The sequence below is a fragment of the Puma concolor genome, chromosome B1 (genome assembly GCF_028749965.1).
Source record: "Puma concolor isolate L17-30 chromosome B1, mPumCon1.1.hap2, whole genome shotgun sequence".
In the NCBI taxonomy this organism is placed as follows: domain Eukaryota; kingdom Metazoa; phylum Chordata; class Mammalia; order Carnivora; family Felidae; genus Puma; species Puma concolor.
Window position 1 is genome coordinate 128961581 of NC_141670.1, and position 21846 is coordinate 128983426.

General features: G+C 37.2%; 1 protein-coding gene across 2 annotated transcripts in view; it reads right to left on the reverse strand.

The window, feature by feature from the left end:
* The window catches only part of GRID2 (glutamate ionotropic receptor delta type subunit 2), a 1503942-nt gene that overhangs the window by 153641 nt on the left and 1328455 nt on the right, over positions 1-21846 (reverse strand). For both annotated transcript variants that reach the window (XM_086704576.1, XM_086704575.1), the window contains exon 14: positions 1757-1923. In XM_086704576.1, coding sequence (XP_086560702.1) covers positions 1757-1923 — 167 coding nt within the window. The remainder of the gene's footprint in view (positions 1-1756; positions 1924-21846) is intronic.

Here is a 21846-nt window from a genome sequence, read left to right on the forward strand (position 1 = left end):
AACTCAGTGCAATATAAAGATGCAATACTGATACTGTATATATGTAAATGTCAGCACACAGTTCTAGAAATGTCTCTATTGTTCATTGTTTCATGTGCATGGGCCATGAATCTCCAACTAGACTGTAAGTGTCTTCCAGGTAAGATCTCTACAGCATAACTGATTTCCAGTTTGTTCCCCTTAGAATCTACTCATCAATAAAGGTGTTTTAACTGATTAATCATTTTTTATACATAAGTACTTTACCTCCTAATTTATTCTTATTTCATTTTTGTCATTTTTGATGTTTTCAGAGCCATAAAGGGCCACTGGTAGGTTGTATGTTTGGTCATAATTATTTACTTATTTCTTCCCTTTATGTGAAGTACAGTTCCCCACCCCCATCGATTCTGGGCTTGGCCATGAGACTCTTTTTCTTGAGTGGTTTGTGGCAGATGTGGTATATGCCACAACCAATTAAAAAGCACAAGCAGCACTGCAGGTTTCTGGCAGCCTCTTCTGCAACTTCTCATTGCTGTGAAAACAGGTTGTCCCAGATAGGGCCACGTCTCCAACCCGGCCCTGGAATGAGAAGTTGACCTGCAGCCCACTGCAGACCTTCACCCAATCACAGCCTTATGTTTCATGAATGCAAAAAGTCACTGGTACTCTGGGGCTTGTTTATTACACAGAAAACCTGTCTAACACAGACCTTGGAGTTTGTCAAACTTCCTCTTCTGTAGATAAGGAGAGAGGCCTAGATTTTTTGTCAGCTGATGGGAGAGTTTGGACATCAATTCTGGACTCCTGACTTAATTTTGTTTTTGTTTTTGTTTTTTTAATGAAAATACCTAGCTTTTTGTTATCCTAAAATCTGGAGGAATGCAACCCAAATAGTTTGAAATTTGGGGCCATAGCACTACCTGGTACTGCCCTCTTGGTCTGGCATTGGTTTTTAGAAAATAGGTAGCAAAATATCTAGAAAATAAACAAAATGCAGCATCAATGTCAAATGAAATATACTTCTACCCAAAAGCTACTGCAATCTCTTAGGGCCACACTTGTTTGATAGTAGATAGAATGAAATGCAGTGATCTTTGGGAGTGCCTCTCAGGCCCAGGTCTTTCAATACACACTGTTAATCTAAAATACACATTTCAAAATCTTTTCTTTTAAAAAAAAATTATAAAAGAAAACTTGAATTTGAGGATGAATATAATTTCTTAATTTACCATCTCCTTAATTCCGTGACAAAGTCTCATATACTTTGATGCCAAGTGAGGAAGTCTAAAATTCTTATTCTTTTCCTTTGTGAAATTCAGATGGAAAGATCCTATCATTATGTGCTTCAATACATCAGACTGGTCCTAAGTACATTTAACTTTGTCCTGAAGTTTATTTTATGGTTTAGTATTCATAAGAATGAATTCATTTTGCTACAACACTTAGTCCTTAAAAATTCAGACACTAAACTGCTAATTAAGTTCTAAAAAAATTATTAATATACTGCTTTCTTTTGCATATCAATTTTTAAAGAGTAAAACCAGTCATATGCAGCAATATTTCTCCCTTTTTATGGAAAAAATAATACATCAGTACATGCTTTAGGAAATGAATGTGTCATTTAATAACATTTATAACTACCTTTTATTATTGTTGTTTATTATGCTTTTCCAAACAAAGAAAACAAAATGTAATAAAACTAAATGGGTAATCAAGTAGATTTTCTTTTTCTATTTTTTTGTCTCTCCTTATTTGGACCACACACAAATCTTACCTTTGTGAAAAAACATCCCTGTAAGGACTGCCATGTTGCAATGCAATTCCATATCCCCGATCAGCAACGGTGTTTCCAATGGTGTAAAATGAACAGTCTGGGTCATTGATAGCCACATATTCCAATACAGCTGCATCCCATACAAACGCATAATTTCCATATTTTACCTGTGAAAATATGGAGAATAAAAGCAGAAAATAGGATTTAAGTTTGGAATTTTAAGTTATACAGACAAGGCAAAAAATATTACATTTGTGTATATTTAGTTGTATAAAAACATGGTAGGACCTATATTTCTACATACATATTCTGAATGAGAATTTGGCTTTTGGCTAATTTAAAGCTCTGTTCTCTTGGAAATGAGATAAAGTTAGAATGTTGTTTATGTTTCCAGGCAACATAGCTTATAGTAGTAAATCTCATCTGGACTGGGAAAACAATAAATATATGAAAAGAAGCCATGTCTTTGAGCTTCTCTGAGTGCAGTAATTCTTGGACTTGTCTCTTTGGGGACCTGGAAGTTACACTTTTTTAGTTATTACGAGAGATATTGGCTTCTAACACGAGGTTATTAGGCTTCTAAGCCAGGTAGGTTTTTCTACTCACCCGATATAGGTATTGTCTCCTTGCATGTGTTCTATATTCTATCTTTTTAAATGTTTTTTATTTTATTTTTGAGAGAGAGAGAAAGACAGAGTGTGAGTGGAGTAGGACAGAGAGAGAGGGAGACACAGAATGCAAAGCAGTCTCCAGGCTCAGAGCCGTCAGCGCAGAGCCTGATGTGGGGCTCCCACTCAGGAACCCTGAGATCATGACCTGAGCCAAAGTCCAAGGCTTAACTGACTGAGTCACCCAGGTGCCCCTGCATGTGACCTATATTCTAAATGAATGTTGTAAGTCAAACTCTCACTGAAGAAAAATAATTAACACTACCCTGCTGGCAAGACATATTTTCTATCTTATGTTATTCTAAGTTATCTGTTGCCAAGTGTGGTCTATGGAAATTTTGCAGCTGGACTTAAATGAAACCCTTTTGTTGGGCATTGAAATGAGGAAAAAATAATTACACAATCTTCCCTCTCATCATTTAGGGAACATAACTTGATCCTGGGTTGTTTACAACACCTTTTAGTGATTATCTTTTATGTATAAGTGTGACTTTTCCCCTAAATTACAAATTTATCAAAAGTAAAAGGCAACCTTAATAAAATTAATTTAAAAATTATGTATAAATATAGAATTTAAGTCACAAAATAAACAGAACTAATAATTAAATCAAATATTCAGCTAGTTTGTTTAGAAAGCAATTTCTTGGTAAATCTGACTAGGGAAAAAGAAAACTTTTACATATAAATACAGATAGAGGAAGTGGTATCAGCAACATGAAGGAATAGGAGGTCTTCTCATAGAAACAACAATTTGGCAGCCATCCATGAACAACGTACCTTTGTGGGAGCTTTGGGATCCTTGTTGTGTAACTGTGACAGAACCTAAGACTGAATAATACTTTCAGGAGACAGGGCTGTTCTCAGTGATTGGCTAACCAACTGTTGTCCTGTCTACATTCCTGAAAGCAGCCTATCCCCCTGAGGACGTAACTCCAGTACTACAAAGGTAGAAGACAAAGATACCCATTCTTACCACTTCTATTCAACATAGTACTAGAAGCCTTAGCCAAAGCAATTATACAGGAAAAAGAAATAAAAATATCCAAACCAGAAAGGAAGAAGTCAAAATATCTCTGTCTGCAGATGATAAGATCATATATGTAGAAAATCTTAAAGACTAAACAAAAAAAAGCTGTTAGAACTAATAAAGCAATGCAGTAAAGTTGCAGAATACAAAATCAGCATGCAAAAATCAGTGGCATTTCTATACACAAACAATGAACTCTCTGAAAAAGATATTAAGAAACAATGACATTTATAATAGCAATGAGAATAACAGAATACTTAGGAAGAGATGTAACCAAAGAAGTAAAATATTTATATGCTGAAAGTTACAAAACAGTGAGGAAGGAAATTAAAGAAGACATAGATTAATGGGAAGAAATCTTGTGTTTGTGTATTAGAAGAATTAACATTGTTAAAATGCCCATACTACCCAAAGTGATCTACAGATTTAATGCAATCCCTATGAAAACTCCAACGGTATTCTTTTTTTTTCCAATGGAATTATTTACAGGAATAGAAAAAACAATCCTAAAATTGACATGTAACCACAAAGACCCCAAATAGTTAAAGCAATCTTGAGCAAGAAGAACAAAGCTGGAGGCATCATGCTTTCTGATTTCAAAATATGTTACAAAGCTACAGTAATCAAAACAATATGATAGTGGCATTAAAACAATTAGATCAATGGAACAGAACAGAAATTTCAGAAATAAATCTATACATTTACAGTCAATTGATGGTCTATAAGAGTTCCAAGAACATCCAATGAGGAAAGGATAGTCTGTTCAATAACTGGTGATAGGTAAATTGGATAGTCACATGTAGAAGAATGAAATTGGACCTCTATCTCACACCATATACAAAAATCAACACAAAATGGATTAAAAACTTAAATGTAAGACCTAAAACTTAAAACTCATAGAAGGAAACATAGGAAGAAAGTGTCTTAACAGTAACCTGGGCAGTGATTTTTGGATATGAGACAACCAAAAGCCAGGCAACAAATGCAAAATTAGATGATTGAGATTGTATCAAATTAGAAAGCTTCTGTATATATAATGAAATAATTAACTGAGTGACAAAAGCAAGCTACAGAATAGAACAAAATATTTGCAAACCACATATCTGATAAGGGATTCATATCCAAAGTACATAAGGAACTCCTACAACTCAAAAATGGCAAAAAAAAAAAAAAAAAAAACCTGATTAAAAGATGGGAAAAGGACATTTCTCAAAAGAAGATATATGAAAGGCCAAAAGATATATGAAAATGTGCTCAACATCATTGGTCATCAAGTCATCAGGAAAATTCAAATAAAAACCACAATGAAATATCATCTCAAACCTGTTAGAATGTCTATTACCAAAAAGAAAGAAGATAACAAGTATTGGTGAGGATGTGGACAAAAGGGAATTCTTGTACACTGTTGGTGGGAATGTAAATTGGTACAGATATTATAGAGATTCTTCCCCAGACTAAAACTAGAACTATAATATAATCCAACAATCTCAATTCTGGTTATTTATCTAAAGGAAATGAAACCAGTGTCTCAAAGAGATATCTGCACTTCCATGTTCATTGCAATATTATACACAATAGCCAAGATATAACAAGAACCTAAATGTCTGTCAAGAGAGGAATGGATAAAAAATATACAATGAAATATTATTCATCCTTATAAAAGAAGAATACTCTGACATATGTAGCAACATGGATGGACCCAGAGGACATTATGCTATGTAAAATAAGTCAGACACAGAAAGACAAATACTGCATGACCTCATATTTATTTAGAATCTAAAATAGTTGAATTTTCAGAAGCACAGAGTAGAATGGTGGTTGCCAGAGGTTGGGGGTGGGAGATAGGGGAAATGAAGAGATATTGGCAAAAAGACACAAGTTCCAGCTATGCAAGATCAGTAAGTTCTGGAGGTTTAATGTATAGCATGGTGACTATAGTACAGAACCTGGTGAGTGCATGGTGAATATAGTTTATTGTGTACTTGAAATTTACTAAAAGGATAATTCTTAACTATTCTTATGACAAGCAAAAATAAAGGCAATGATTTGAGGTGATGGCTATGTTATAGCTTTATTGTGGTGATCACTTTACAATGCATATATATATCAAAACATCAAGTTGTACACATCAAATATATAGTACAGCTTTGTGGTCAACTATACCTCAATAAAGCCAAAACAAAAATACAGATAGTTAAAAACTGGAAATGAAATAAGTTATTTATATGGAGTAAAAAATAGTATGCAATATTCTACAGGAATAAAATTAAAATATCGATAACTTTGATAATTTCCTGGGAAAAGAGAAATTATCAAATTTTCTCAAAAGTAGTAATTTTACTAGCACAGAGAAAGAGCTAAATAAAGTTGATATTAAAATATGAGAGACAGCCATAAATGTGAGTGTTTTTTTCTCCCTAAAATATCAGCAAAATGATTTTAATGGTATAATAAAAGAATAATGTATTATTAAACAGGAAAAAGTAACACTGATTCAGTATTTGGAAGGTTACTAGGATAATGTATCTTACAAATGAGGCTTTATCAAATTTTTAAATAATCTTTAAAAGACACCAAAAGACATTTGACAAAATTGAAAACCATTATCATCTATCTACATTCCTATCTACCTAATAAAGTAAGAACAGAAAGATTCTTGTTTAACAAGGCGTAGAATAACTACTTCAAACTACCCCCAAAATTAACATAGTTGTTATTATTATAGCCTATGAAATAAGTAAGGAAGCAAAAATCTGATCAAGTATCCCAACAAAATTACCATTATTTGATGACATAGTTATGAAACCCATGAGAGTCACATGAAAAAATATTAGAAAAATAAAGATTTCAACAAAGAGATTGGTTATAAATAAATATACACAAATCAGTTGCTTTTCTATTATTATGTCAATTAAGAGAGAAGACATAATTTTAGTAAAAATATCCTTTTATAGTAAATATAAATGCCTAGGAATAAATTTAACAACACATGAAAAGGGACTATATAAAGAAAACTTCAGCACTTGATTGAAATAGACTTGAACTTGTTTCTAGATAAGACATAACATATTCCAAAAAGAATAGACATATAATTGCAAAATAAATGCCAATTTTACTCAGTATTTTTGATATTTAATGAAATCTAAATAAAATGTCAAAAGAATGTCTTAGGACTAATTAAAATCTTTGCATATTTACTTGGAAGAAATCAGATGAGAATAGCAAAGAAATTAAAAAAAAATTTTTTTAACGTTTATTCATTTTTGAGAGACAGAGACAGAGACAGAGAGACAGAGTGTGAGGGCAGGGAGGGGCAGGGAGAGAGAGGGTGACACAGAATCTGAAGCAGTCCAGGTCTGAGCTGTCAGCACAGAGCCTGACACAGGGCTTGAAACCCATGAACTGTGAGATCATGATCTGAGTTGATGTCGGATGATTAATCTACTGAGCCACCCAGGAGCCCCACGAAGAAATTTTGAAAATAAAGTGATTGGAGGGACACCTGAGTGGCTCAGTTGGTTAAGCATGAACTCTTGATTTTGGCTCAGGTCATGATCTCACGGTTTGTGAGACTGAGCCTTGTGTTGGGTTCGGCACTGACAGTGTCGAGCTTGCTTGGGATTCCCTCTCTCCCTCTCTGCCTCTCTCCCCTGCACGCTCTCTCTCTCCTCTTTCTCTCTCAAAATAAATAAATAAACTTAAAAAAAATGATTGGAGACTTAGAACATCAAGTAGTAAAATATGTAATAAAGTTTAAAGATAAAATAGCATGGGATTTGTTTGAGAATAAAAAATCAGTGGAATAGACAAAAAACCTACAAAACTGATAAAAGTATGTAAATATTATATATAGACTGTACTACAAAGGTCATAATTCAAATCAGTGTGGAAATATGAAATATTTTTAAAATGGTAACGAAACAGGTGATTATTTCAAAAAGGTCAATAATAGAGTACTATGTAACACCAAAATAAAAAAAAAATTACTATAGTATAACAAACTAATTATAACGAAAAAATAATTTAAGTTAAAAAAAAGCCCACAAAGCTAGAAGAACATGTAAGAATGTATTTTTCTTATATTGGAAAAATGAAATATCTAAATATAAAAGGAATAAAATATAAGTAAATATTTGATACATTTAATTACTGCATTTTTAATATATTTTCTTAGACCAAGTCAACATTAGATATTTAATACAAAGTGTTTCATGAAATATGGTCTAAAACCTATAGGCCTATTTACTGTGCTCAGTGAATACTTACCATCTTTTGTTGGGGTGAACCCCAACCAAACTATGAGATGATGAAATAGAGATAAAAATTCTTTCCTTGAAAAAATTATTCAATGCAATAATTCAATTCAATTTAATTCATTCTTGACAATTTAAATTTAAATTTAAAAAAATTTTTCAAATGTTTATTTTTGAGAGAGAGACAGATCGCAAGCAGGGGAAGGGCAGAGAGAGATAGAGACAGAGAATCCAAAGCAGGCTTCAGGCTCTCAGCTGTCAGCACAGAGCCCGATGTGGGGCTCAAACTCACAAACTGTGGGATCATGACCTGAGCCAAAGTCAGACGCTTAACCGACTAAGCCACCCAGCCACCCCTAAATACACTTTTTTAAATGAAAAATGAGTAATATAATCAGGAAAGGTTTTATATACATGAGGTTTGATGCACTTATAAAAACTAACAGATTCTTGGAGTGTTGGTATGAGAAAGGGGGAAATACTTGGTTAGATTTCCTCTACACTGATTATTCATATCTTCAGTCTTATACCATATATACTCACAGGCAGGATTATACTCATGTCCCACAGCCCTTCCTCCCCTTTTCTGATCTTTTGCAAAAATAATTTTCCCTCTACTCTTTGGAGTTCTTAGGTGAGACCCCTGTAATAAAGGACAGATGAACAAGAGGAAAACAAAAAGAAGTTTATCAACATGTCATATCTCATGTATACATGAGAGATACTCTGGGAAAAATGAGTCCCTCAAAAAGGTGATTTTAGAATTCAGCTATCTAAACTGGAAAGGAGAGGGGGGAAGCAAGCTTTTTATGAGAGAGTAATTATATTTATGAAAGGTGAATGGTCTTTTGTAGAATAGATGAGAAGTGTGATCTTTTATGACAAAGTTTGTCTAGATATGGTGTTCACTTCTAGTTACTTCTCCTGTGATGTGAGTCATTCCCTGTTGATGAAATCCCAGGGAGGGGATTTATGACACTTGGGTTCCTTTCCAAGAATTTATCTTTAGGTAAATAAGGGTTGTTTAGAGAAAGCTTCTCCCTGCATTTGCTGTTTTTCAAGTGCTTACAGCTCAAAATCATCAATATACTAAGGTAGTATATTTTGGGGTGGCATATTCTGTTACCTTTAATTACCAACTTTCATATCTACTTTTAGCTTACTAGGTCTAAACATACAAGTAACAGAGATAGCAGTGACCCTGAAGCCTCCTCTAACAAGCTACTTTGATTTCTGCTTTTCTCTTCTTGCAAACAGCCACTCTGGCCTCCTAGATTTCCTTGCACTTCTTTAAAACTCTCAAGGGACCTCTCCAGTTGGGAACATATTGCTTTGCTATTAGAAAAGTGTTCTAGCATGGCTGTTACTGCTTTGTGAACTGTAAAGCTCGAATTAAATGTATATTAACATTATCATTGCCATATATACGTGTTTCTAATAATTCTAATGTTACAAAGCATCATGAATTCATTTTTTTTTTTAATTTTTTTTTCAACGTTTTTTATTTATTTTTGGGACAGAGAGAAACAGAGCATGAACGGGGGAGGGGCAGAGAGAGAGGGAGACACAGCATCGGAAACAGGCTCCAGGCTCCGAGCCATCAGCCCAGAGCCTGACGCGGGGCTCGAACTCCCGGACCGCGAGATCGTGACCTGGCTGAAGTCGGACGCTTAACCGACTGCGCCACCCAGGCGCCCCATGAATTCATTTTTAAAGAGAACCATTAAAACAGTATGATTATAGCCTGTAGCAATACCAGTGAAATGTTGTGTAGTAACCCAAACCATTTTAGCTTTTAAAAATATCCTTTTATTTTCATCTACTAAAACATAAAATCATTGTCCTTTGGATAGTTTTTTTACCACTAGGTTAAAGCTGTCTAGAAAATATGCATCAACAAAACCTAAAGTCACTGTTCAACAGGATAACAATGGAAGGTTTGAAAATTTTCAGTCCATCTGACTAGGTGATGGGATATTACTTAAAAATTTCAACTAGTCTTGGGGTGCCTGGGTGGCTCAGTCAGTTGAGTGTCCGACTTGGGCTCAGGTCATGATCTCATGGTTCATGAGCTCAAACCCCGCATTGGGCTCTGTGCTGACAGCTCAGAGCCTGGAGTCTCCTTCAGTTTCTGTAACTCCCTATCTCTATGCCCCTCCCCCACTCACACTCTGTCTCTCTCTCTCAAAAATAAACATTAAAAAAATCTAAAACAATTTCAACTAGTCTTTGCTCTTGAAGTCATATTTCGATAAGCAGCTACATTGTAGGCCATTGACTTATTTACCAGTGGATTCCATGCCAAGTGAGTGCTTCATACAAGTTTAAACAGAGAGCAAAAGTGCATCCAGAAGCTTTATGTCATCAAATTCCAGGCCCCATTTATGCTACAGGGAAAAGAAGCCAAAATGGCATCTACCTCCAATATTGTCAATCTCTGGTCCCTAAAATAGAGATACCAGAATGCTGTGGGGATTAATGGAAGGTGGTAGCTGCTAATGCTCAACACCTGTGTCCTTATAGTGGCGCTGAGATACCAATAGTCTTGATGGATTTCTCATTGTTGAGATGAAACAAGGCTTAATTTCATTTCCATAGTATGATTAAAGTAATATTTCTTTGAATTCCACTTTACTCATAATCATTATGCATTAACTTGAAGATTTTGAAGGGATCTGTAAGAAATACAAAGGTAAGACTTGGGCTCTTGCCTTCAAGCTGCTTACAACTTAGTAGTGGAGATAAGTCAAGTACTACTTGTAACACAAAGCTTATGATGGTATGTACCATAAACAAAGCTTAAAATGTTAAAGTGATTTAAAGAAAGGGAAATTGACTTTCACTGAGGTAATCAGGGCAGCCTGCTTAAATATTCTGGTAACTGAATTTGTTGTACAAGAAAACCCCAAATATTTAAGTTCCTTATGTTTAGTGCCTGATTAAACACAGATACTCTTTGGAAACCAGTTTTTGTTCATGCACACTTTTTGAACGTTCTAGTTTTCTGCAATTTTCCATCCATCAGGTGAAGAACTATAAATATTCAATGTTATTTTCTCAAATATTTGCATTTCTTGCCAACTAAATTGAAGGATGGGAAAAATGTATTTTCAAAACCTGCACCTGTGCTTCTCATCATGTTTTGGATTATGGCATATTTCTTTTCTTCTGTAGAATCCTCTTGTCCTGAATGCCCCAGGTTTGAATCCTCTACTGTGACCTAATGCTAAAAGCACTTTTCTTTTCAATTCATTAGGCAGCCATCTCCTATAATAACTGCAGAAGTCCACACAATAAGCAAATAGACTTTCACTACCAGTTACCCCAATGACTTTGGTTTTAATTGGGAAGCCATATTCTTTCTCACACAAATCTTTAACTGAGAAAATTTCTTAAAAGCGCACTTCAAAATGTATAGCTACAGAGATACATCAATGATAATCTTTTTTTTTTTTTACTAAAAAAATCAATGGGACAATTATGGAAAGATGACATTTAAACCAAAGTGTAAGATGAGATATCCCTTCACTGAAGGGATATCTGTCCTCTGATGTCTTCCTCATTTATAAAGAATTTTTTCCATTGTTAAAAAATGCCCTTTACACACAAGTTTATTTGTTCTTCCCAATACTGCGAGGCAGCTGATATTATGATGCCTAACTCAGATGTGGTAATGGAACTTGTTCTAAGTGTTATCAATGACTAGATTTGAAACTTCAGCTCAAGGTCATCTTTTTTCCACTAAGCTAAAGATCAGTTTCTGGGATATACTTGCTATAGGAATTTAAAAATATGTGGGATATGGTAGCCTTTGCCTTCAAGGCAAAGCTTACCTAGTTTGAAAAATAATATTTATACAAATAAAAATAATGCACCATAGTATAAAGCAAGAGCCATGAAAAGAATGCAACTTGTTTAATGCTATATGATCACACTATTAAGATAAGTAAAAGTTAAGCTTTTAAAAAACAGCTTGCCTATTACTCAGCCATACAAAAGAATGAAATCTTACCATTTGCGATGACATGGATGGAGCTAGAGAGCATTACGCCAAGTAAAATAAGTCAGTCAGAGAAAGACAAGTATCATATGATTTCATTCATATATGGGATTTAAGAAACAAAACAGATGAACACGGGGAAGAGAAAAAAAGGTAAACCATAAAACAAATTTTTTTAAAGTTTATTTACTTATTTTTGAGAGAGAGGGAATGAGTGGGGGAGGGGCAGATAGAGAGGGAGAGGGGGATCCCAAGCAGGCTGTTTGATGTGGAGTTCATGCGGGGGGCTCGAACTCATGGACTGTGAGATCATGACCTGAGCCCAAATCAAGAGCTGCATGCTTAATTGACTGAGTTACCCAGCACCCAAACAGACTCTTAACCATAGAGAATAAACTGGGCATTGCTGGGGGGGGAAGTGGGTAGGAAGATATGTTAAACAGGTGATTGGGATTAAGGAGGGCACTTGTGATGAGCACTTGGTCTTGCATGTAAGTGGTGAGTCATGAAATCCTACACCTGAAACTAGTATTACAATACTATATGTTAACTAACTGGAATGTAAATGAAAACTTGAAAGAAAAAAACATAAAAATTCTCAACTACAAAGAATTATTGGGATGAATGGATATCTGGTTTATATGATTTTGGACGATTGAAGCCTGTTGATTTTGTAGTTATTGCTATCTAAGTATTTCAGGTTTTCAGGATTAAAACCAAAGCAGAGCTTTTTAAAATTAAAATAAAGGCTGCAGGATGGAAACTTATTATTTTTCCTCACAAAATAAAAACCAAAAGGCCCAAGAACACACTGGGAGAAATAAATTCTAGCTTTGCACACCAAGCTAACTTCTTTACAATTTAAACTAATGGTCAGTAGGGGATAAAGTGATTGTGAATTACAGGCGCAAAGAGTTATGATTAACCCAGAATCGATCTACGGTGGTCCTTATAATTCATTGCCCACATAAGTCCTTAAGATGGGATGGCTTTAATATTTATGACATACGGTTCTAGGTGGTGGCCTCTCCCACTTTGAACAAATTAATAATTTAGCATCATTCATCATTTCATCTGAATTTATCTAGCAAAATAAATCATGCCCAAGTCCATATTTTAGTGCTTAAGACTCACTTTTAAAATATATATGGCTTTGTTTACTGCTGCCTTAATTGTTGGCCTACTATATTTTACCTGCTATTATTTTGAAATTTGAATTTGTGCTCCAAGATAGTCATCACAGGGAAGAGATTTTCACAAGGAAGATATGAATGTGTTTAAAATAGATATCAGCTATTTAGAAAATATCCTTTTTTAACATGGAAAAGAAGCAGTGTATTTACTTATAAATTTTATCTTTGCCTCTCTTTTTTGAGGCCATTGGAATACTAATTTTTTCAAGTGTATTAAAGCATTCTGGGAATGTGAAAAACTAAGCACAGCTAACTTTTCCACTGACAACTTTCTCTTGAAACAAATGGCTACTAGGGTCTAGAAGACAGAAGGGTAGTAAGGCCTGGAGTTCTGGTTAATTCTGTGTGGGGAAAATAAGAAATCTCTCCTTCAGGCAGGGTGAGTACCTGAGAAAACCAGCAGAACCTCCAGGGAAGGCAATGAAGAAACCAAGTTTGGGGCAATGCTTTTCTGACAATTTGGATTTCAAATCTTCCTGCTCTCTTTCCTTAGATATTTGTCCCCATGAATATGCCTGTTCTGCTGCCTTTATTTAAAAAGATTTTTTTAAATGTTTATTTATTTTTGAGAGAGAGACAGAGATGGAGCACAAGTAGGGGAGGAGCAGAGATAGAAGGAGACAGAATCCAAAGCAGGCTCCAGGCTCTGAGCTGTCAGCACAGAGCCTAATGTGGGGCTGGAACTCACAAACTGTGAGATCATGACCTGAGCCAAAGTCAGACACCCAACTGACTGAGCCACCCAGGTGCCCCTGTTCTGCTGCCTTTAAATTAGTCAGGAAGGAGTTGAATAAGTGGACACAGATCTGCCCTCATGGAGCTGGGACACAGCAGAAGACTGGAGAGCCCCAGCTTCCTCCAGGTTCCTCAGCAGGGAGATTTGTGAATCACTTTCTTCTATACTACGGTCAATACTTCAGTCTATAAGGAGAGTGACGTTTCAACTTCTGTAGCAAGACGGACAATCCCTAGAATAATCCAACCATCAGATTTGAGTCCTCATAAACTGATAAAGAAAAAAGACAACCCATAGAGCAAGTGCCACATTTAGAGAGGGGGAGATGAACCTGAGCAAGAAGAACACATTCTGGGACAAGAGCATTGTGGTACTAGTAAGAATCCAATTTTAAAAGAAAAATAAGCAGGGTATTTAACCAGATTCAATTGTGAGCCTAAAAAATCTATGTGGCTATAAACTAACAAACAAACCTCAATTTCTCAACCAAAAAATTGAACAGATGAATTGAAGGAGAAAATGCTCATTGGTCCTACAGGCTCAAATGGAAGGACTAGGGTGACAACTGTCCCAGTTGGCCTATGATATCCCAGTTGTAGCAATGGAAGCTCTACATCAAGGGGAACTTCTTGCGGGGCGGGGAGGGGGGAAGTACAGGTTTTTGGTAATGATACAGAAGGTTGGGGTACAAAATCCATACCACAGGATAAAAGATAGGGGCTGAAAGTGATGATTTTTATAGCAGATGGATATGACATGGGTTATTAGGAATTGAGTATGGTGGAAAAGGACATGAGAAAGCATACAACAGAGACTGTATCTTCCAACTTGGGGATGAGGCAAACCAAAAGGTTTTGTGTCTTCCAAAAGGCACCAATGCTCAGCTGAAGAGAGCAACTGCTAAATTAGTTTGGGCATAGCACAAAAACAAACACACATTATCGGATTGTTTTCCTCATAGCTCTCTGAAATGGGGTAAAGCTAGATTCCTTGATTCTGAGGTTGCAAATAAAATGTGCTGTGGTAGGGTAGGGAAGATGGCGGCATAGGAGGACGCTGGGCTCACCGCGCGTCCTGCTGATCACTTAGATTCCACCTACACCTGACTAAATAACCCAGAAAACCACCAGAGGATTAGCAGAACGGAGTCGCCAGAGCCAAGCACAGACAAGAGGCCCACGGAAGAGGGTAGGAAGGGCGGCGAGGCGGTGCGCGCTCCACGGACTGGCGGGAGGGAGCTGGGGCGGAGGGGCGGCTCGCAGGCCAAGCAGAGCCCCCGAGTCTGGCTTGCAAAAAGCGGAGGGGCCTGACGGACTGTGTTCCGACAGCAAGCGCGACTTAGCGTCTGGGAGGTCATAAGTTAACAGCTCTGCTCAGAAAGCGGAAAGGCTGGAGGACAAAGGGAAGGAGAGCTGCTGAGCCCCCGGACAACAGAGCTCAGTTTGGTGGGGAACAAAGGCGCTCGCCAGCGCCATCTCCCCGCCCATCCCCCAGCCAAAATCCCAAAGAGAACCAGTTCCTGCCAGGGAACTTGCTCGCTCCGCGCAAACACCCAACTCTGCGCTTCTGCGGAGCCAAACCTCCGGCAGCGGATCTGACTCCCTCCTGCTGCCACAGGGCCCCTCCTGAAGTGGATCACCTAAGGAGAAGCAAGCTAAGCCTGCCCCTCCTGCCCCTGTGCACCTTGCCTACCCACCCCAGCTAAGACGCCAGATCCCCAGCATCACAAGCCTGGCACTGTGCAAGTAGCCCAGACGGGCCACCCCACCCCACAGTGAATCCCGCCCCTAGGAGAGGGGAAGAGAAGGCACGCACCAGTCTGACTGTGGCCCCAGCGGTGGGCTGGGGGCAGACATCAGGTCTGACTGCGGCTCCGCCCACCAACTCCAGTTATACACCACAGCACAGGGGAAGTGCCCTGCAGGTCCTCACCACGCCAGGGACTATCCAAAATGACCAAGCGGAAGAATTCCCCTCAGAAGAATCTCCAGGAAATAACAACAGCTAATGAGCTGATCAAAAAGGATTTAAATAATATAACAGAAAGTGAATTTAGAATAATAGTCATAAAATTAATCGCTGGGCTTGAAAACAGTATAGCTGACAGCAGAGAATCTCTTGCTACAGAGATCAAGGGACTAAGGAACAGTCACGAGGAGCTGAAAAACGCTTTAAATGAAATGCATAACAAAATGGAAACCACCACGGCTCGGATTGAAGAGGCAGAGGAGAGAATAGGTGAACTAGAAGATAAAGTTATGGAAAAAGAGGAAGCTGAGAAAAAGAGAGATAAAAAAATCCAGGAGTATGAGGGGAAAATTAGAGAACTAAGTGATACACTAAAAAGAAATAATCTACGCATAATTGGTATCCCAGAGGAGGAAGAGAGAGGGAAAGGTGCTGAAGGGGTACTTGAAGAAATAATAGCTGAGAACTTCCCTGAAGTGGGGAAGGAAAAAGGCATTGAAATCCAAGAGGCACAGAGAACTCCCTTCAGACGGAACTTGAATCGATCTTCTGCACGACATATCATAGTGAAACTGGCAAAATACAAGGATAAAGAGAAAATTCTGAAAGCAGCAAGGGGTAAACGTGCCCTCACATATAAAGGGAGACCTATAAGTCTCGTGACTGATCTCTCTTTTGAAACTTGGCAGGCCAGAAAGAATTGGCACGAGATTTTCAGTGTGCTAGACAGAAAAAATATGCAGCCGAGAATCCTTTATCCAGCAAGTCTGTCATTTAGAATAGAAGGAGAGATAAAGGTCTTCCCAAACAAACAAAAACTGAAGGAATTTGTCACCACTAAACCAGCCCTACAAGAGATCCTAAGGGGGACCCTGTGAGACAAAGTACCAGAGACATCACTACAAGCATAAAACATACAGACATCACAATGACTCTAAACCCATATCTTTCTATAATAACACTGAATGTAAATGGATTAAATGCGCCAACCAAAAGACATAGGGTATCAGAATGGATAAAAAAACAAGACCCATCTATTTGCTGTCTACAAGAGACTCATTTTAGACCTGAAGACACCTTTAGATTGAGAGTGAGGGGATGGAGATCTATTTATCATGCTACTGGAAGCCAAAAGAAAGCTGGAGTAGCCATCCTTATATCAGACAAACTAGACTTTAAATTAAAGGCTGTAACAAGAGATGAAGAAGGACATTATATAACAGTGACAGGGTCTATCCATCAGGAAGAGCTAACAATTATAAATGTCTATGCGCCGAATACCGGAGCGCCCAAATATATAAAACAATTACTCATAAACACAAGCAACCTTATTGAGAAGAATGTGGTAATTGCAGGGGACTTTAACACCCCACTTACAGAAATGGATAGATCATCTAGACACACGGTCAATAAAGAAACAAGGGCCCTGAATGAGACATTGGATCAGATGGACTTGACAGATATATTTAGAACTCTGCATCCCAAAGCAACAGAATATACTTTCTTCTCGAGTGCACATGGAACATTCTCCAAGATAGATCATATACTGGGTCACAAACAGCCCTTCATAAGTTTACAAGAATTGAAATCATACCATGCATACTTTCAGACCACAATGCTATGAAGCTTGAAATCAACCACAGAAAAAAGTCTGGAAAACCTCCAAAAGCATGGAGGTTAAAGAACACCCTACTAACGAATGAGTGGGTCAACCAGGCAATTAGAGAAGAAATTAAAAAATATATGGAAACAAACGAAAATGAAAATACAACAATCCAAACGCTTTGGGACGCAGCAAAGGCAGTCCTGAGAGGAAAATACATTGCAATCCAGGCCTATCTCAAGAAACAAGAAAAATCCCAAATACAAAATCTAACAGCACACCTAAAGGAAATAGAAGCAGAACAGCAAAGGCAGCCTAAACCCAGCAGAAGAAGAGAAATAATAAAGATCAGAGCAGAAATAAACAATATAGAATCTAAAAAAACTGTAGAGCAGATCAATGAAACCAAGAGTTGGTTTTTTGAAAAAATAAACAAAATTGACAAACCTCTAGCCAGGCTTCTCAAAAAGAAAAGGGAGATGACCCAAATAGATAAAATCATGAGTGAAAATGGAATGATTACAACCAATCCCTCAGAGATACAAACAATTATCAGGGAATACTATGAAAAATTATATGCCAACAAATTGGACAACCTGGAAGAAATGGACAAATTCCTGAACACCCACACTCTTCCAAAACTCAATCAGGAGGAAATAGAAAGCTTGAACAGACCCATAACCAGCGAAGAAATTGAATCGGTTATCAAAAACCTCCCAACAAATAAGAGTCCAGGACCAGATGGCTTCCCAGGGGAGTTCTACCAGACGTTTAAAGCAGAGATAATACCTATCCTTCTCAAGCTATTCCAAGAAATAGAAAGGGAAGGAAAACTTCCAGACTCATTCTATGAAGCCAGTATCACTTTGATTCCTAAACCAGACAGAGACCCAGTAAAAAAAGAGAACTACAGGCCAATATCCCTGATGAACATGGATGCAAAAATTCTCAATAAGATACTAGCAAATCGAATTCAACGGCATATAAAAAGAATTATTCACCATGATCAAGTGGGATTCATTCCTGGGATGCAGGGCTGGTTCAACATTCGCAAATCAATCAACGTGATACATCACATTAACAAAAAAAAAGAGAAGAACCATATGATCCTGTTAATCGATGCAGAAAAGGCCTTTGACAAAATCCAGCACCCTTTCTTAATAAAAACTCTTGAGAAAGTCGGGATAGAAGGAACATACTTAAAGATCATAAAAGCCATTTATGAAAAGCCCACAGCTAACATCATCCTCAACGGGGAAAAACTGAGAGCTTTTTCCCTGAGATCAGGAACACGACAGGGATGCCCACTCTCACCGCTGTTGTTTAACATAGTGCTGGAAGTTCTAGCATCAGCAATCAGACAACAAAAGGAAATCAAAGGCGTCAAAATTGGCAAAGATGAAGTCAAGCTTTCGCTCTTTGCAGATGACATGATATTATACATGGAAAATCCGATAGACTCCACCAAAAGTCTGCTAGAACTGATACATGAATTCAGCAAAGTTGCAGGATACAAAATCAATGTACAGAAATCAGTTGCATTCTTATACACTAACAATGAAGCAACAGAAAGACAAATAAAGAAACTGATCCCATTCACAATTGCACCAAGAAGCATAAAATACCTAGGAATCAATCTAACCAAAGATGTAAAGGATCTGTATGCTGAAAACTATAGAAAGCTTATGAAGGTAATTGAAGAAGATTTAAAGAAATGGAAAGACATTCCCTGCTCATGGATTGGAAGAATAAATATTATCAAAATGTCAATACTACCCAAAGCTATCTACACATTCAATGCAATCCCAATCAAAATTGCACCAGCATTCTTCTCGAAACTAGAACAAGCAATCCTAAAATTCATATGGAACCACAAAAGGCCCCGAATAGCCAAAGTAATTTTGAAGAAGAAGACCAAAGCAGGAGGCATCACAATCCCAGACTTTAGCCTCTACTACAAAGCTGTCATCATCAAGACAGCATGGTATTGGCACAAAAACAGACACATAGACCAATGGAATAGAATAGAAACCCCGGAATTAGACCCACAAACGTATGGCCAACTCATCTTTGACAAAGCAGGAAAGAACATCCAATGGAAAAAAGACAGTCTCTTTAACAAATGGTGCTGGGAGAACTGGACAGCAACATGCAGAAGGTTGAAACTAGACCACTTTCTCACACCAGTCACAAAAATAAACTCCAAATGGATAAAGGACCTGAATGTGAGACAGGAAACCATCAAAACCTTAGAGGAGAAAGCAGGAAAAGACCTCTCTGACCTCAGCCGTAGCAATCTCTTACTCGACACATCCCCAAAGGCAAGGGAATTAAAAGCAAAAGTGAATTACTGGGACCTTATGAAGATAAAAAGCTTCTGCACAGCAAAGGAAACAACCAACAAAACTAAAAGGCAACCAACGGAATGGGAAAAGATATTTGCAAATGACATATCGGACAAAGGGCTAGGATCCAAAATCTATAAAGAGCTCACCAAACTCCACACCCGAAAAGCAAATAACCCAGTGAAGAAATGGGCAGAAAACATGAATAGACACTTCTCTAAAGAAGACATCCGGATGGCCAACAGGCACATGAAAAGATGTTCAGCGTCGCTCCTTATCAGGGAAATACAAATCAAAACCACACTCAGATATCACCTCACGCCAGTCAGAGTGGCCAAAATGAACAAATCAGGAGACTATAGATGCTGGAGAGGATGTGGAGAAACGGGAACCCTCTTGCACTGTTGGTGGGAATGCAAATTGGTGCAGCCGCTCTGGAAAGCAGTGTGGAGGTTCCTCAGAAAATTAAAAATAGACCTACCCTATGACCCAGCAATAGCACTGCTAGGAATTTATCCAAGGGACACAGGAGTACTGATGCATAGGGGCACTTGTACCCCAATGTTCATAGCAGCACTCTCAACAATAGCCAAATTATGGAAAGAGCCTAAATGTCCATCAACTGATGAATGGATAAAGAAATTGTGGTTTATATACACTATGGAATACTACGTGGCAATGAGAAAAAATGAAATATGGCCTTTTGTAGCAACGTGGATGGAACTGGAGAGTGTGATGCTAAGTGAAATAAGCCATACAGAGAAAGACAGATACCATATGGTTTCACTCTTATGTGGATCCTGAGAAACTTAAGAGAAACCCATGGGGGAGGGGAACAAAAAAAAAAAAAAAGAGGTTAGAGTGGGAGAGAGCCAAAGCATAAGAGACTGTTGAGAACTGAGAACAAACTAAGGGTTGATGGGGGGTGGGAGGGAGGAGAGGGTGGGTGATGGGTACTGAGGAGGGCACCTTTTGGGATGAGCACTGGGTGTTGTATGGAAACCAATTTGACAATAAATTTCATATATAAAAAAAATAAATAAATAAAATGTGCTGTGGTAAACAAAAGGAGGAAATTTTGATAATAGATCAGCTGAGACTCTGTAGTATAGACTGACTCTTTTGGACTTTACCTGAATGACCATGTTTTCTACAGTAAAGTTAGGAGTCACATAATGTCAACAATAAAAATAATCACCCTAGCTCTTAGGTATTTTGATTTAAACAGTGTAATGTCAAATTGTTTTCCTAATTTCTATGAATATGTTAATAAAACTGCATAACAAAAACAAAAGTTGACTGATAACTTGTCCAAATACAAAGACAATCTACAAAGAAATGTAAACTTCATCAAATTTGATTCTATAGCTAAACTTCTTATCAAAGAAAATTAAAAGATCCTACCTGCGAAATATTCTGTATACCATGTATATGACACTGCAAAAAGGGGCATGGTTTGCTTACCTGAGATAATGAAGCTTTCATTATTTAAAATTTTTATCATTTTTTTGTTTTGTCAGAATGTGAGAAGCACTCAGGAGATTTTACTTAATAGAAATGGAAAGAGATGGCTTTCTTCGACATTTGCCTACAAGGTGGCTATTAATTTTTCAAATATAGATGGCCATGAAGTCGCATATTCTAAGTGTGAAACAAGAAGAATGTTCTCTAGTTGGGAAATACATTGAGGATAACAATGAAGAAAAAGATCACCATAAAAGAGAAATTTCTATGCTGCTTTTCCCAAAACTGTTTGATGATTTTTTTGAAGAAACCATAGTGTGCTTGGAAAAAGATGAAGTGACTACACCTGAGTTGTTCAATTTTATGTGGAGATTATGACAAAAAGCTGCAGAGAAAAAATGACACATTTTTTGAAATAAGATTACTTAATAATAATAATAATAATAATAATAAAAGGTCACCAGAAAACAGAAAAGGCAGCTAAAACTATAACTTCTGCACAGCATTGATTTCACATGTTCAAAGTACCTCTGTGCTTTAAAATCATTTTGCCAAGAAACAGGACTCTAACTTAGGATAACATTCAGAATGTTTAAAAGTGGTGGACATCTCAGGTAGATTTAGTCTATAGATTTGTAGATGCAAAGTTTATGATTGATAAAAAGCTGGTCTTTTATTTTTAATTCTTTTTATGTTTATTTATTTTTGAGAGAGAGAGAGAGAGACAGACCTCAAGCCGGGTAGAGGCAGAGAGAGAGGGAAGCACAGAATCTGAAGCAGGTTCCAGGCTCTGAGCTGTCAGCGCAGAGCCCAACATGGGGCCTGAACCCACA